Below are 17,283 nucleotides of genomic sequence, written 5' to 3' on the forward strand. Positions count from 1 at the left end.
AATTGGGTTGAGGTCAGGTGATTGTAGAGGCCAGGTCATCTGATGCAGCACTCCATCACTCTCCTTCTTGGTCAAATAGCCCTTACACAGCCAGGAGGTGTGTGTTGGGTCATTGTCCTGCCAGATGGGATGGCTGTCACGTCCTGACCAGTTATTTGTTATTGTAGTTTGGTCAGGACGTGGCAGGGGGTGTTTGTTTTATGTGGTTCAGGGTGTGTTTTGTGTATGTGTTTAGGTAGAGGGGTATTTGATTTATTAGTCCGGGGTTTGTTAGTCATTGTTCTATGTTAGTATATTTCTATGTTCTATCTAGTCTTTTGTAGTTCTATGTTTAGTTAATTGGGGTTGGATCTTCAATTGGAGGCAGCTGGTTATTGTTGCCTTTGATTGAGGGTCATATAATTAGGAGTTTGTTTTTCATGGGATTTTGTGGGAGATTGTTCTTGTTTAGCTGTTTGCCTGACAAGACTGTCAAGTTCGTTTTGTATACGTTTTATGTGTTTTCCTTCTTCACTATAATAAAAGAAGATGAGTGTACATTTTCCCGCTGCGTCTTGGTCCCTACCCTACGACACCTGTGACAATGGCATATCGCTGCAGAATGCTGTGGTAGCCATGCTTGTTAAGTCTGCCTTGAATTCTAAATAAATCATCGACAGTGTCACCAGCAAAGCACCCCCTCACCATCACACCTCCTCCTCCATGCTTCACGGTGGGAACCACACATGATTATCCATTCACCTACTCTGCGTCTCACAAAGACACGGCGGTTGGAACCAAAAACTTCAAATTTGGACTCATCAGACTAAAAGACAGATTTCCACCGGTCTAATTTCCACTGCTTGTGTTTCTTGGCCCAAGCAAGTCTCTTTGACTTATTGGTGTCCTTTAGTAGTGGCTTCTTTGCAGCAATTAAACCATGAAGGCCTGATTCACGTAGTCTCCTCTGAACAGTTGATGTTGAAATGTGTCTGTTACTTAAACTCTGTGAAGCATTTCTTTGGTGTGACATTTCTGAGGCTTGTTACTCTAATGAACTTATCCCCTGCAGCAGAGGTAACTTTGGGTCTTCCTCTCCTCTGGTGGTCCTCATGAGAGCCAGTTTCATCATAGCGCTTGATGGTTTTTGCGACTGCACTTGAAGAAACTTTAAAAGTTCTTGAAATGTTCCGTATTGACTGACCTTAAAGTAACGATGGACTGTTGTTTCTCTTTGCTTATTAGAGCTGTTCTGGCCATAATATTCTGTATATCACCCCTACCTTGTCACAACACAACTGATTGGCTCAATTGCATTAAGAAGGAAAGAAATTCCACAAATGTACTTTTAACAAGGCACACCTGTTAATTGAAAGGCATTCCAGGTGACTACCTCATGAAGCTGATTGAGAGAATGCCAAGAGTGTGCAAAGCTGTCATCAAGGCAAAGGGTGGCTGCTTTGAAGAATCTCAAATATAAAATATATTTTGATTTGTTTAACACTTTCTTGGTGACTACATGATTCCATATATGTTATTTCATAGTTTTGATGTCTTCACTATTATTCTACAATGTAGAAAATAGTAAAAATAAAGAAAAACCTTGAATGTGTTCAAACTTTTGACTGGTTCTGTATATCTGTTTTCTATAAATATCAGATACAGATACATTGGGGTATTATCAAGACTAGCAATTTAGCTTATTTTCCGATTCTTTTGGACAATAGCCCATTTCTCCTTGTTTCCACTGCCATCAGATTCAAGTTCACCATCCGCTTCCGCCATCGTCCTCGCGTCCATCCACCTCACATAGTCTTTCAGGAGGCTGATAATATCCTCTAAGTTCTACAGCTGCACCATTGAGCTCCACCATCTTGACTGGCTGCATCACCGCTTGAAATGGCAACTGCTCGGGGCCGAACTACCTGCTATCCAGGACCTCTATACCAGGCGGTGTCAGAGGAAGGCCCTAAAAATTGTCAGACTCCAACCACCCAAGTCATAGACTGTTCTCTCTGCTACCGCATGGTAAGCGATACCGGAGCACCAAGTCTGTGACCAGAAGGCATCTGAGCAGCTTCTACCCCCAAGCCATAAGACTGCTTAATCAAATGGCTACGTGGACAATTTACTTTACACTGACCCCCTCTAATATTTATGCTCGTAAGCATTTCATTGTAAAGTCTACACCTGTTGTATTTGACGCATGTGACCAATACACATTTATTTGATTTGATTTAGTCCTCCACCCCAGAAACCGTCATATTCACTCTGAGAATTCAGTTCATCCTGCTCTTGGAATCCTCTTGATAGCTCATATCTGTGGCTGGGGGGACCATTGATTCATGAAAAATATTACTTATAATTGCCTCATGAGCTTAGTTCAACTGTACCTCATCAGGACCTAAAATATAAGCTTGATTTACTCCAGTGTTTGTATCAAAGTAAATGTAAACAAACACTATATAGCCTCAAAAGATGGTTAAAGCTATCAGTTAGATATCATGGATGGCCAGTCCTTGCATCCAATTGCTCTGTCTATGAATTTGAGAGTGGTTGCATTTCACCAGCCCCAACCCTCAGCTTTTTGCCGAAACAGAGGTGTAGCGTGGTTCGTTCTGCGTTGTGTACTTTTAATCAGGACACTGCCACAACTGGAATTATGATGGTTGAATCATGTTTATTGGTCCTGCACACGAAGAGACAACACACAATAGGTTAGCCCTCGGTGCAGTCACAGCTCTCGGGCATCTTGCTAGCTGAAGGTCCGGCAAAAGAGCGGGAACTGCATACATACATTCAGTGCCCAACAGCACACTATACAATACAGTTAAAATTATATACAACATATTCGGAACAAAATAAAAGACATACCTGCACACGAAGAGACAACACACAATAGGTTAGCCCTCGGTGCAGTCACAGCTCTCGGGCACCTGCGTGACCACATAGCAACTCACTCAAACACGGTCCCAAATACTCCCGAGTTACAATAGGTACCCTAATTAGCGAGCTTGGTGAAAGTTAACATAAATCTTTATAATTGTTCACATTGTAACAAACCCTATAATTGCGTAACAGCACTTTATGTAACTTTACCACAGTTTTATATTGCCAAATTACGGCGCCAAGGACAACATACCTTGCTAGCTGAAGGTCCGGCAAAAGAGAACGATAAAAGGGTCCGTAAGTACGGATAACCCGCGATGGACCAAACCAAAATATACAAACTTTTACAATTAGGTGTATTTACAATATAGATATCAAAAAATGTTTGTACACCGAAAAATAACATTAACTATGCTGCTGTAATTAAATAAAGAAAACACATTGAATTATTATTATTGTTATTAACTTATTAACATCCCCTCTTGCCCTGGCCTACTTGAACTGTCCTTGCGTGCAACTTGGTGCATAATCTAGGGGAACAACATCACTCTACTACATTCACCCCCACTGTTTTACACTAGATTATAGGCACAAAACAAATTACCTCGAAGGTAACAAAGCAAAGAAAGAAAAAAAAAATTCACACCCACAGAGCGACGGAGTAACCCAGTGTAGTCCCTTAAATCTAGACCCACAAATGGTCGATCAGCTGGATAGCTATCCCGCGAAGGATTAGGAAAAATAAGAGGTAGCTAATCCCTTATTCAACCGTATACAAAAAATGCCAAATACATTTTATGCTGATGAACTACACACAAAGTTACATGAATTGTCAAAAATATTAGACCAACCCACCAATCACTCTAAGACCCAGTTAGATTACCATATACACACAAAAAAAATGAAAAGGTAGGCAATATCCTACCGTCACCGAGAAACCAAGAACGGTTTCATTTCCTGTGTAGACATAGTTTGGATTAACCTATCCACTGGCTTAATAAATCTACCTAGTCTAGTCCGAACACCCTCACCCAAAAACCTAGCAGGAATGTCACGGACAGCACTAACCGTGCTCAGAGGTCTAACCTCAGGTTGGGGAATAATACAACTCGGCCTATCCGGAGCCAGCACACTTTCAGTTACAGACTCAACACTAGTAGTGTCAGACGACTGATCAGAATCCTGGTAGATTGCCACAGACCACACTGACAAAGCATCTTCAACCAAGTTAACAACATCTGTCACAGCACCATCCCCACTGAATGGAGTTTCGCCATCAGAACTCTTGTAGGCTTTGGGGATCTCTCTCTGGTCCACTTCTACTGAGCACACCTCACTCAAGGGGACGTCATATGGCCGTTCCACTTCACTTCCATCAACTGGGACTACACCATCTTCTTGGAATATCCTCCCAGAAGACTCAGGAAGGCTTGCTACCCAGTGGACAGTCCTTGCGTCACTCCCATCCATTTTGCTGGACGCTGCAGACATCTCAGAGAACACGTCACCACTCGATAGATATCCGTGACTCTCAGGTTCCTCCCATGAAGGCAAAGGCAGAAAGTTGACTGGCATAATCAGGTTCCTATGCACCGTCTTGATGCGTCCAGTGGTAGGGTGCTGTATACGATATGTGTTCAGTGAGCTGTTCTTCGCAACAACTATGTACACCGCACTGTCCCAGCGATCAGCCAGTTTCTTCTTGCCCCTCTCTCCCTTGTTAGCAAGTAGAACTCTGTCTCCCTTCTCTACCGAATGACCCTTCGACCGTCTGTTGTAGACCTCGGCTTGTCTCTTTTGTTGCTTACTTGCATGCTGCTGAGCCAATGTCATGGCTTCTCTCAGATCCTCACCCAAAGACTGGACATACTTATCCACATCGACCATGTCCCCATCCAACAGCACACTTTCAAACATAACATCTACTGGCAACCTAGGGGTGCGTCCAAACATCAAGAAGAAGGGCGGAAACCCAGTAGTCTCGTGAACAGTGCAGTTATAGGAGAATGCCAATGTGTTCAACATCTGAGGCCATTTAGACTTGGACCTAGCTGGCAGAGCTCTAATCATCCCACCAAGCGTGCGATTTAGACGTTCTGCTTGACCGTTCCCCATGGGATGATAAGGTGTGGTGTGGGACTTTCCAACACCAGATAACTGAAGTAATTCAGCAATAAGTGAACTTTCAAAGTTAGCACCCCTGTCAGAATGGATACAATCAGCGAACCCATAAACGCAGAAGAAATTATTCCAGAGAACACGAGCCACAGTCTTAGCAGACTGGTTTGGACACGGATACGCACATGCCAGCTTAGTAAAGTGATCAGTCACTACTAACACATCAATAGACTTGTTGTTTGAATCTTCTGCAGTCCAGAAATCAATACACACCAGTTCCAAAGGTGCCGTTGTCACAATGGAGACAAGTGGAGCTCTTGCTTCAGGCTCAGGTGCTTTACTCAACACGCATCTCTTACAGTGGGCCACGTATTCCTTGACATCCTTTTCCATAGAGTCCCAGTAAAACCGCTGTCTCGTAAGCCACAATGTGCGTTGCTGACCCTGATGACCAGCATCATCATGAACTCCCTTCAACACAAGGCCTCTCAAAGACACAGGTACAACATACTGGAATATTTTCTTCTTACTCACTGGGTGTTTTGAGACACGATACAGAATCCCTAACCGCGTGGTGAGTTTTCCCCACTGTCTTAGAGTATAAACTGTTTCATTAGCTTCGAGGACTCGCTCTCTCCTAGATGGGCGCCGGCCTCTATCTACAAAGAACATGACTCTGCTGATGACAGGATCCAGTGACTGGTTATCATACAGCTCCTTGTGTGTAAAGATAGGTAAAGGGCTCTGACCCATGGACATCAACTTCTCAAGGTGCTGCGCATGTGAAATTGCCCTCACCCTGGCACCATCATCCCAACGGCGGTGAGCATGGAGGACAGCAGACACCTCTTCACAGGAAACCAACCCACTGACATCGTCTCCAGCTCTACTTAACTCACTCCCAGGAGCCATAGACGTTCCACAGCCAGCCTCGGGCTGTTCACAGGAGAGGCGGAACATGTCTTGAACATCATCCACTCGAAGACCTCTGGCTTCCTCCAGCAGGACATCATATGGAATTCTTGTCAGTCGGTGCAGAACTGTGGAGCGGACAAATGGCTCTCTGCTCAAAGCATCAGCAACGACATTCTTGGGACCTGGTATGTACTGGATATCAAAGTCAAAGGGTGCCAGCTTTGCAACCCATCTCTGCTCGCATGCATCAAGTCTCGGCTTTGTAAGAATATATTTGAGTGGATTGTTGTCTGTCCACACAGTAAACTTATGCCCTCGCAGCCAATGGCTGAATTTATCATGAATGGCCCATTTCATGGCTAGAAATTCCAGTCGGTGAGCAGGATACTTGGATTGTGCATGATTAAGAGATTTACTAGCAAAAGCTATTGGCCTGGCTATTGCCGTCCCATCTTGCACTTGGGATAGTACAGCTCCCAAACCACTAGTAGATGCATCCACAGAAAGTAAAAATGGCTGAGAAAAATCTGGATGAGCCAGCAGGGCCTGGTCAACTAGTGCTGATTTCAAAGCTTCAAAAGCGAGTTGACATTCGGCAGTCCAGTCTGCAGCAGTGAGCCTGCGAGAGGGACCAGGCCTTCTCCTACCCTTGCCTCCCCTAGGCTTCTTCTGACCTGTAGTTAGCTGAAACAATGGCCTAGCAACCATGGAACAATTCTCAATGTAGTGCTGATAGTATACTACCATACCAAGAAAAGAACGGATTTTGCTAGGAGACGGAGTGACACCATCAGCCTCCATCATCTCGCTCTCAGTCACGTTCAAAATAGTTTGAACTTTAGCAAGGTCAGTGGCTACACCCTCCTGAGAAATGATGTGACCCAAAAACTTAACAGACCTCCTCAAAAACTTGCACTTAGACGGAGACAGTTTAAGATTGTGCTCCTGCAACCGCTGAAAAACCATCTCAAGTCTCTGCAGACTCTATTCCTCAGTCTTAGCAAAAACCATCAGATCATCCAAATAACAAAGGAGACTTAGAAAGTTTTGGTCACCAAAAATGGTCAGCATCATTCTCATAAATGTAGCCGGGCTGTTGCAGAGGCCCTGAGGCAACCGATTGTACTCGTGCAGGCCTAAAGGAGAGGAAAAGGCCGTGTATTTCTTATCCTCTTCATGCAGTGGCACGTTATAATACCCTGACGTCAAGTCCATTGTGCTGAAGAAGGCATTACCTCCCAGCGCGGCCAATACATCAGCCTGATGAGGCAGGGGATGAGCGTCCTTTACAGTGCGGGCATTTAACCACCTAAAGTCAGTACATAGGCGCAAGTCCCCATTCTTTTTCCATACCAGCACCAATGGTGAGGCATACTCACTGCTGGATTTTCTGACAATTTCCTTTTCCTCCATATCATCCAGTGTTTCCCTGAGTTTTTGGTAATGAGCTGGAGAAAGCCTACGATAAGGTAATCGAAATGGGCGGTCATCAGTCAGCCGTATGCGATGGCAGAACCCCTTTGCCTCACCACAATCTAGGCTATGTCTAGAGAACACTGTGTCATACTTCCCAATTAAATTGACAAGTTTATCCTTCCAGAACTGTGAAACTGGACACTCCTCAACAGACAGGCCTTGAAGTCCAAGATTGCTCAGTGTACTGTTGCCATGAACTACACTGCCACCAACTGAACTCTTAGCTGTCAGACTGCCGTGTGAGCTGTCACATTGAACTTTAGCCACGTTCTGGTAAGCTGCTTGCGGCTTGACATCATCAAAATCCTCTAATGCAATGCAAGGATACACTTCCGCCACTTTAGCATTTCGTCTCAGGGTAACTGGTGATGTTGTTGGATTCACTATCTTCACAGGTAGCCACCCATCCCCCCACAGAGGCGTAACTACTCTCCCCACTAGTATGTGTCGATTCACACAACGAGACGTGCTGGGCTCGACAACAACAGTACTGCCCACAGAGAGTTTTGTCTTTGGGGGTAGGCGGCCCCACACCAGATGCTCACTCATGGGTTGGAGTGTTACTGCTCTCTTCAACTTAATGGTGCCTACTTTATCTGGGATAGAGTCTCCTCTCCATCTCTCCAGATTTGACAGGAGACGCAGGAAGTGGCTGTCATCGCACTGGCTAGAGGAACCTGGTGTACCCACCACCCGCCAGTAGCTGTCATTTGATTTGAACTGTCTAATCAAAGACTTCAACACATTAGTTCCCACAATGAGTTCATCAACCTGCCCATCTACAATAAGCACTGGGACTACATAGCTGAAACCATAAAGCTGAATTTTTAAATCACACATGCCCACTGGGCTAGTTTGCTTCCCACCACAACCCACCAGGATAATATCTGAAGGAGCTAGAAAGTTCCCCTCTACCACTCCTGCCTCCCTCAACCGAGGTACAATATCTGCGCGCAGAGTAGTAGCCATGGACCCACTATCTAACATCCCCTTCAGCTCAACTTTATCCTGTACTAGCACGGAGGTGTAAAACAAACTGTCATTCTGCGTAATTCTCATTGTGTTCTGAAAAATGACTGTGTTGTTCTTGGGTACTGACTCACAAAAGTAAGAATAAACAGATTGGATATCATCATCAGTGGAGGAAAAATAAGACTGCCCCACATTGCCCTCCTCAGAATGGAGGCATTCTAGTTTTCCTGAGACCTGCCAGTCTGTCCACATCCAGGGCTCTGTCGCTGCCCAGCCTCACTACAGTCAAAGCTAATGTGGCCCGGAGAGAAGCACTTGAAGCACAGCTGGTGCATCTGACAGTGAGCTTTGGTCCAGTGATTAGTGCTTCCACAGACGGCGCACTCACGCTGACGTTTGTGGAACTGTTTACGGGGCCCTCTGTTCACAGACTGAGTATTGCTGACCAGAGCCTTCTCTAACAAAGTCAAAACCTTCTCTAATGTCTCACCCTCAGATATAGATGGTGCCTGGTCTGGTTCACGGCCACATTGAGAAAAGGATGACACCTTAGGTCTGTTCACAGGACCCACTCCCTCCTGTGGGGAGTCAAAGACGGCAGCCACCTGCTGTGAAAGTTGTGTTCTACATGCTTTACGTTCCCTTAACAGTTCATCCAACTGATCCTGTACCTCACTGGCTGTCCAGTCACGAATGGGTTTGCTCTTGAACACTTGGGCCAACTCTCTATCAGGACAGTTGCGTACAAACATGACTGCCAACTCTGAGCACTCATTGGGTAGGGTCCTGCCCTCACTCACAAGGTACTGTTTGGCTGCCTCTGCAGCTTTGTTAAGCCTAATCCAGAAATCTATTGGACCCTCATTAGCATATGGTTTGATTGAATAGAAATCAGCTAATGGCATACCTGAGCAGACAGTATCCCCAAAGTGTTGCTTGAGAACACTGAACACCGCCTTAACATCTGTGACAACAGGGTTGTTACGCATCCAGACTTTGGTCACATCCCGTGCCCTCCCCATGAGCCTAGACATCACCTCCCCAACATTCTCAGACCCAGTGTAACCCCTCTTCTCTAAGTAGACTCCCATTAACTCCTCCCACTCCAGGACAGAGTACTTATCTGAGCCATCACCCCTAAAGAAAGGTGGAGGACTAACATCGGACTTCACAACCAGATTCAGCTTGGACGCATCAATAAAGGTTGACCCACCCTGCTCAGGCAGGGGAACCTGCTGGGGTTGGTGAGGGGGACAGGCAGGAGAAAGACTTGAAACCCCAGACTGCAGTAAACTTGCTCTGATAGATTCACCTATCTCTGAACCAATCTGCTTAATAATGTCACTAAGCTGACTCGGAGGCGTCCCATTATCACTGAGGATTGTGGATGATGGTACATCAAAAGACAGAGGTGGGATACCCTGGTCAGGTGGAACAAACAGCCTACCCCTCCCAGCGCTTGAAAACTCAGGACTAGCAAACGCTCTACTCCCAGGAGCTGACTGTACACTTGGCGTAAATGCAAGGACACCCCTCCCTCTACCCACACTAAAATCCCCAGCATAACTCAATCTATGGACTTGAGAATCTACCATGGCTCAACAGAGCACTAAAATACAATGTAATTTACTGCATTCAAATACAAAAAAAATTGCAATAAACAAATTCATCAAAAACATACAAATAATCACAAATACCTGTATCTAAGGAATATGCTACACTCACATTCACTGTTTACAGTATATATTAGCTTACAGCAAACCATCAACAAATGCGCATGCGCAGGTCGTTCGCCGCAGCAACCCCGGTTCGAATCCGGGTCACGGCACCAGTTTGTAGCGTGGTTCGTTCTGCGTTGTGTACTTTTAATCAGGACACTGCCACAACTGGAATTATGATGGTTGAATCATGTTTATTGGTCCTGCACACGAAGAGACAACACACAATAGGTTAGCCCTCGGTGCAGTCACAGCTCTCGGGCACCTTGCTAGCTGAAGGTCCGGCAAAAGAGCGGGAACTGCATACATACATTCAGTGCCCAACAGCACACTATACAATACAGTTAAAATTATATACAACATATTCGGAACAAAATAAAAGACATACCTGCACACGAAGAGACAACACACAATAGGTTAGCCCTCGGTGCAGTCACAGCTCTCGGGCACCTGCGTGACCACATAGCAACTCACTCAAACACGGTCCCAAATACTCCCGAGTTACAATAGGTACCCTAATTAGCGAGCTTGGTGAAAGTTAACATAAATCTTTATAATTGTTCACTTTGTAACAAACCCTATAATTGCGTAACAGCACTTTATGTAACTTTACCACAGTTTTATATTGCCAAATTACGGCGCCAAGGACAACATACCTTGCTAGCTGAAGGTCCGGCAAAAGAGAACGATAAAAGGGTCCGTAAGTACGGATAACCCGCGATGGACCAAACCAAAATATACAAACTTTTACAATTAGGTGTATTTACAATATAGATATCAAAAAATGTTTGTACACCGAAAAATAACATTAACTATGCTGCTGTAATTAAATAAAGAAAACACATTGAATTATTATTATTGTTATTAACTTATTAACATCCCCTCTTGCCCTGGCCTACTTGAACTGTCCTTGCGTGCAACTTGGTGCATAATCTAGGGGAACAACATCACTCTACTACAGAGGCAGGGAGAAAGCTTAGTTATTGTTTCAACTGCTAATTACCGCTTTAAACTATGTGTGTGAATATAGTACATTTCAGTTATTTTGACGCGAACCAGATACAATGCCATGGTACAAACTTTGAAATGGATGTCATCACCATACCTCATCATATAATATTTTATTTTGTATAGCCTAATGTTGAAATTAGATCTTGACACATCATAATTGTTTTTTCATTTTGAAATTGAGTAATACAATATTCCATGATGGAAGTCTAGTCCTGCTTGTTTTCATCACTATTTTTTCATCACTATTTTTCACCTAAGAATGAGCAGATGAGATGATGTATAGAGGTAAGATCAAGACACCAGATTGTTTTCAACAGCAATTTCTGAAACCTGTAGACAACCATATGACAACCTTATAAATCACTTACAACAGTCTGGGCCTTTTGATCATACTCCTATTTCCTGTTATTAAATACCTTTCATTTTGACAAAGAGACCTAAAACCTAGAGCATTGACACACCACACACTACATACTTTGTGCCCTTTTGAACTTTTCTCTGATCTTTTTTCAAGAATCACTAAGGTTATATATGATAAAGGTTGTGTGAAATGTAAATGATAGGATGGTTTTGCAAGTACATATACAATAATACTTAATTTTTTATGTATAACATTCAACAGACTTCCCGTATAAACTGACATTAGGAAAGCAGGACACACAATTGTCTTTGTCAATAGCTTCATGTTTGGACAATGAGAAATGACTGAAGACCACCCAGGGTGCCTTTCAAGTGAAATTTAGAGTACCACCCATGACTGTGTTTGCTAGTGACAGAGACATGGTTTTTGCATTCAATGGCTCTCAATCCTATAAACTTCACCTAGTGAGTGACTAGGTAAATCTTTTTGACAGTATATTACATACACTGAGTATAGAAAGGATTAAGGGCACCTGTTCTTTCCATGACAGACTGACCACGTGAATCCAGGTGAAGGCTATTATCCCTTATTGATGTCACTTGTTAAATCCACTTCAATCAGTGTAGATGAAGTGGAGGAGACTAGTTAAATGATTTTTTTAGTCTTCAGACAATTGAGACATGGATTGTGTATGTGTGCCATTCAGAGGGTGAATGGGCAAGACAAAAAATGCATCTCCTCCTCATGGACTGCACCAGATTTGCCAGTTCTTGCTGTGAGCTGTTACCCCACTCTTCCACCAAGGTATCTGCAAGTTCCCTGACATTTCTGGGGGGAATGGCCCTAGCCCTCACCCTACGATCAAACAGGTCCCAGACATGCTCAATGGGATTGAGATCCGGGCTCTTCGCTGGCCATGGCAGAACACTGACATTCCTGTCTTGCAGGAAATCACGCACAGATTGAGCAGTATGGCTGGTGGCATTGTCATGCTGGAAGGTCATGTCAGGATGAGCCTGCAGGAAGGGTACCACATGAGGGAGGAGGATGTCTTCCCTGTAACGCACAGCGTTGAAATCGCCTGCAATGACAACAAGCTCAGTCCGATGATGCTGTGACACACTGCCCCAGACCATGACGGACCCTCCACCTCCAAATCGATCCCGCTCCAGAGTACAGACCTCGGTGTAACACTCATTCTTCGACGATAAACGCGAATCCGACCATCACCCCTAGTGAGACAAAACCGCAACTCATCAGTGAAGAGCACTTTTTGCCAGTCCTGTCTGGTCCAGCGACAGTGGGTTTGTGCCCATAGGCGACGTTGATGTCTGGTGAGGACCTGCCTTACAACAGGCCTACAAGCCCTCAGTCCAGCCTCTCTCAGCCTATTGCAGACAGTCTGAGCACTGATGAAGGGATTGTACATTCCTGGTGTAACTCAGGCAGTTGTTGTTGCCATCCTGTACCTGTCCCGCAGATGTGATGTTCGGATGTACCGATCCTTTGCAGGTGTTGTTACACATGGTCTGCCACTGCGAGGACGATCAGCTGTCCGTCCTGTCTCCCTGTAGCGCTGTCTTAGGCTTCTCACAGTATGGACATTGCAATTTATTTCCCTGGCCACATCTGCAGTCCTCATGCCTCCTTGCAGCATGCCTAAGGCACGTTCATGCAGATGAGCAGGGACCCTGGGCATCTTTCTTTTGGTGTTTTTCAGAGTCAGTAGAAAGGCCTCTTTAGTGTCCCAAGTTTTCATAACTGTGACCTTAATTGCCTACCGTCTGCTTGTTCAATGAACCATAAACAATTAATGAACATGCACCTGTGGAACGGTTGTTAAGACACTAACAGCTTAGTGTCTTAGTGTCTTAACAACCGTTCCACAGGTGCATGTTCATTAATTGTTTATGGTTCATTGAACAAGCATGAGAAACAGCGTTTAAACCCTTTACAATGAAGATCTGGGAAGTTATTTGGATTTTTACAAATTATCTTTGAAAGACAGGGTCCTGAAAAAGGGATGTTTCTTTTTTTGCTGAGTTTAGGTGCCAGGTGCGTCAAGAACTGCAATGCTGCTGAATTCTTCATGCTCAACCGTTTCTCATGTGTATTAAAAATGGTCCACCACCCAAAGGACATCCAGCCAACTTGACACAACTGTGGGAAGTATTGGAGTCAAAATGGGCCCTGATATACTCAATGTATATCATAACGCCATACTTTGACAGCCTTGTTTTACACCAACACAGTGGTCTGAAACTCCTGGTTTGCAGGCCACATCAGACACGTCTCATTATGCTGGCTTGCAAAGTGAAATGTACAGTAATTCCTATTGGATTTCAATCAGAGTTAGGCTATCCAAAAATGTTAACTTTTAATCAGCCGCAACTGTAACGTGTATGTTACGAATTGGGAAGCAAGTACAGTGAAATAATAGAGTGAAATAATAGAACAAACCAAGGATCACAAGTAGCGTACAGAAATAAAACACAGGAACAGAAACTATAACGCCTGGGGAAAGAATCAAAGGGAGAGACAGATATAGGGGAAGTAATCAGGAAGGTGATGGAGTCAAGGTGAGTCTCAGGTGCTCATAACAATGGTGGCAGGTGTAGGTAATAATGAGTAAACTGGCAACATTGAGCGCCGGGGAGCGGGAGTAAACATAACAGCAACCTGCATTTAGAATGACTGCCAAGGTTGGGAAAATGTATAAATGAGACTACCTAAACCATTTAAACAGGAACAACTACTTTCATATTGGATTAGTTCATTTTGTGTAGCATAAGATCAATCAATCAATGTGCATGCAAAAACACAACATTCTAAAAATCAACCTGCAATAGAGCATGCTGGGACATATGATAATGATCAATGTGTTTTTTTTGTGTGTTATGATTGTACAGAAATGTACCATTATACTAGATTATCCAAATATGTAGGCCTACCCTAATAGGTACCAAACAGTACAAGATTATATGTGTATCTCTGAAGGTACATTGTGTATTTTGGTCTATTTGTACCTCAGGGAACAATACTGTACCCTAACCATAGCCTTTTTTTCTGAGAGTGTATGACTACAAGGGTAAGACAAAAAAAGATACAGAGTCTCTGTGCGTAGAAGGGGCTGTGATTAGAACAGTGAATCATGTTGTCTGTGATGGGATGAACAACCCATTAGAACAAGAAAATGGTGTTAGTCAGACATAAAAAATCTGAGGATGCTGACTGGCCTCTGATTGCTATTGGAGAGTAAACATTTGTTAGGGCCCTCTGAACAAGCAGAGATAGGCCCTAGATGCATTGACAGAATCCCCGAATTGTGTCTATGACGATGGGGCCATTACATCAAAACCATTTAGACTGAGACTGGGTGACATGATAATGTATCGATCCCGTCATGATGGATGGTTGAGGAAGATATAAAAGTGAAGTTCCCAGTCAGGGTAAGATAGTACAGTCCAGAGCCACCTAAGCTATTGTCATCATGCTGTCCTTAGCACTGTTCTACATTTTAGCTGTTATTTGCTCTGCCAGACGGACGCATGCTCTACCACTGTATCCAGACACAAGCTTGGAACCTCAAGAAGGTATGCAAGAGAATCTGTGGTGTGTTTGATATCCCTTGATTTGATCATTTCTGAATAGTCTATGTCTATAATGTTCTATTTTAGGGCATGTCTTACTGAACCTTATGAGACAATTAAGGTCTCATCCTTTCTTGGTGGAATTGATAGTGTTCAGGTTTCTGATATTCATTCTTAGATCCCTATGCATAATGTTGTGAGGGCAATGTTGAACTCTGAAATTCTTTGTCTGTTGACAGAGAATTTTCTATAACCATGTCGGTCTCCCATAGATGGCGAAGGGGATAGATTTTCCTTTGAGAACATTGAAGGCAATAGCTATTTTGACAGTTAAGTTCAGGGTTTGAGTCTGAATTAGGGGGACATAATTGGGTTCACTGGAACTTTCAACAATGGTGTAGGTCTCAGTATTGATGATGGGGATAATACTGTTTGATAATTGAGAGATGTTTTGTCTGAGCAGAGCTGATCCAGAAGTTGGTGGCGCAGGTGGAGGATGGAGAGAACGCTGAGCTGACTGACCAAAGAGAGGTGAAGAATCTCTACCCTCTTCTGATGCAGCGCAATGGCGCCAGGGATACATGGAATAAAGCAGGTGAGGAGAGACGAAACCTAGAATCAAGACACCAAGGATTGGACATGAATGTTCTGATATCCCATAACTCTTTGCCATATGTTAATCAAAAGGACAATTGGTTTTATTCCAAACAGCTAGTCACCCATGTAACATGATTAGTTCTATATTGAATTGGGTTTCTTTTCTCAATTTTCCTTCAGAAGCTAAAGATTCTGTGCAGCAGGATAAATTTGTCAACATGGTAAGAGTGTTAGAATTTTTTATTGAATGTGTAATACAGAAGAACCCTCTAGGAAAAGCCATTATATTCTGTTCTGTTCTATTTGGTTCTATTTTGCTCCATGTATCATAAAATATATTGTGCTTTTTTAGGTTGATGATCTGAAGGCGGTGGTCTTGAAGCTCGCTGCAGCCGACAAGCTTCGCTCTCAGGGCTTCCTTCGGTCTGAGCAGAATTTGCCGAAAACCAACAAGAGAGGTGAGTAAGAAGAATGTTATCCTGGACCGACTCTGTTGCCATACCTTCCTTTATGTTCCTTATGTACACAGTAAGAACCGATGTTTGCTGAGGACAATCAAAAACACAGTGTTGCATCAACAACGGAAGAAAATATATCTATGCAGGCATATTTGCAATGCAGTAAAGTGTTTGGTAAGGATGTTTAACTAAGGATTGTTCCGTGGAAGGTGAGATGGAGTAACTATAGCATTGCAGGATACAAACAGGATATGATAGGACTCATGAAAGCAGAACTGATGCACATAATCTTGACATTTGTCTTTATCTTCGTCTCTTTCTTCCCTGGATAGCATGCTTCTGGAAATACTGTGTGACAAACTAGAAGCTGTGTGCTGGAGGAGGATAAGATACATTTTGACGATACCTGGACAAGAACACCTTATCTCACCACCCTCACCCCAAGCTGTGTCCCTTATTAAATATTCAAATTACAGCCCCAAGACAATGGGTACATTGGTCATACATAGAAACCTAGAGTAAATGATTGGTAGGAAATATATTTTTTAATCCAGTTGAAAATGGCCTTGCATTGAGGCTGGCTGACAATAAAATGAAATATACAGTATAATGTGGATTGAATGGAAGAACTTCGTTTTTGACACCAACACTGTGTCAGATTGCATATACATTTCTACACAAATACACAGCATACATGCCTAGAACCAATGCTTGGAAGCGAAATGAAGTCAACAACATTACAGTCTAAGACAGTAAAAAAATGTATCATAAGGAATGAGGTTTTGAAGTTTCTGTCGTATGTCTAGGAGATATAAAAAAGCTCAGGATATATATATATATATATATATATATATATATATATATATTTTACACATATTTAACCCCTTATTTTTTGGGGCACAAACTACAACCATACTTCCATTTGTACCTTACAACTATCGTGTGAGTCTCCTCTTTTCAAAGTGGGGTCATATTAGTTTGTAGCTTAAACGGATCGGACGCAACAGACAGACAGAAGTTGGCACATCAGTGTTACCGACTTCAGACGAGTCCCGTGACACTTGTGGGGGTCGTAGAGCAAAATGTAAAACCCCTTCGTGAGTAACTCCCATTTCTATAGAGTGGTCATAATAGTTTTATAGGCCAAACCGGTCGGATGCTACAGACGATTTCACAAAAAGACCGATTTTCGGGAGGTC

At 43.4% G+C, this 17,283-nt stretch overlaps 1 protein-coding gene across 4 annotated transcripts in view; it reads left to right on the forward strand.

Moving 5' to 3' along the window:
- The window catches only part of LOC115205072 (malignant T-cell-amplified sequence 1-A-like), a 70,731-nt gene extending 54,033 nt beyond the window's left edge, over window positions 1-16,698 (forward strand). For 3 of the 4 annotated variants that reach the window (XM_029770655.1, XM_029770657.1, XM_029770658.1), the window contains exons 6-10: window positions 14,980-15,032; window positions 15,493-15,624; window positions 15,807-15,847; window positions 15,979-16,084; window positions 16,417-16,698. In XM_029770655.1, coding sequence (XP_029626515.1) covers window positions 14,980-15,032; window positions 15,493-15,624; window positions 15,807-15,847; window positions 15,979-16,084; window positions 16,417-16,448 — 364 coding nt within the window. In that variant the 3' untranslated portion in view covers window positions 16,449-16,698. The remainder of the gene's footprint in view (window positions 1-14,979; window positions 15,033-15,492; window positions 15,625-15,806; window positions 15,848-15,978; window positions 16,085-16,416) is intronic. The other variant, XM_029770656.1, reaches the window with a different exon arrangement.
- Window positions 16,699-17,283: the final 585 nt, after the last annotated feature.

Source organism: Salmo trutta, chromosome 13 (genome assembly GCF_901001165.1).
Source record: "Salmo trutta chromosome 13, fSalTru1.1, whole genome shotgun sequence".
Classification (NCBI taxonomy): domain Eukaryota; kingdom Metazoa; phylum Chordata; class Actinopteri; order Salmoniformes; family Salmonidae; genus Salmo; species Salmo trutta.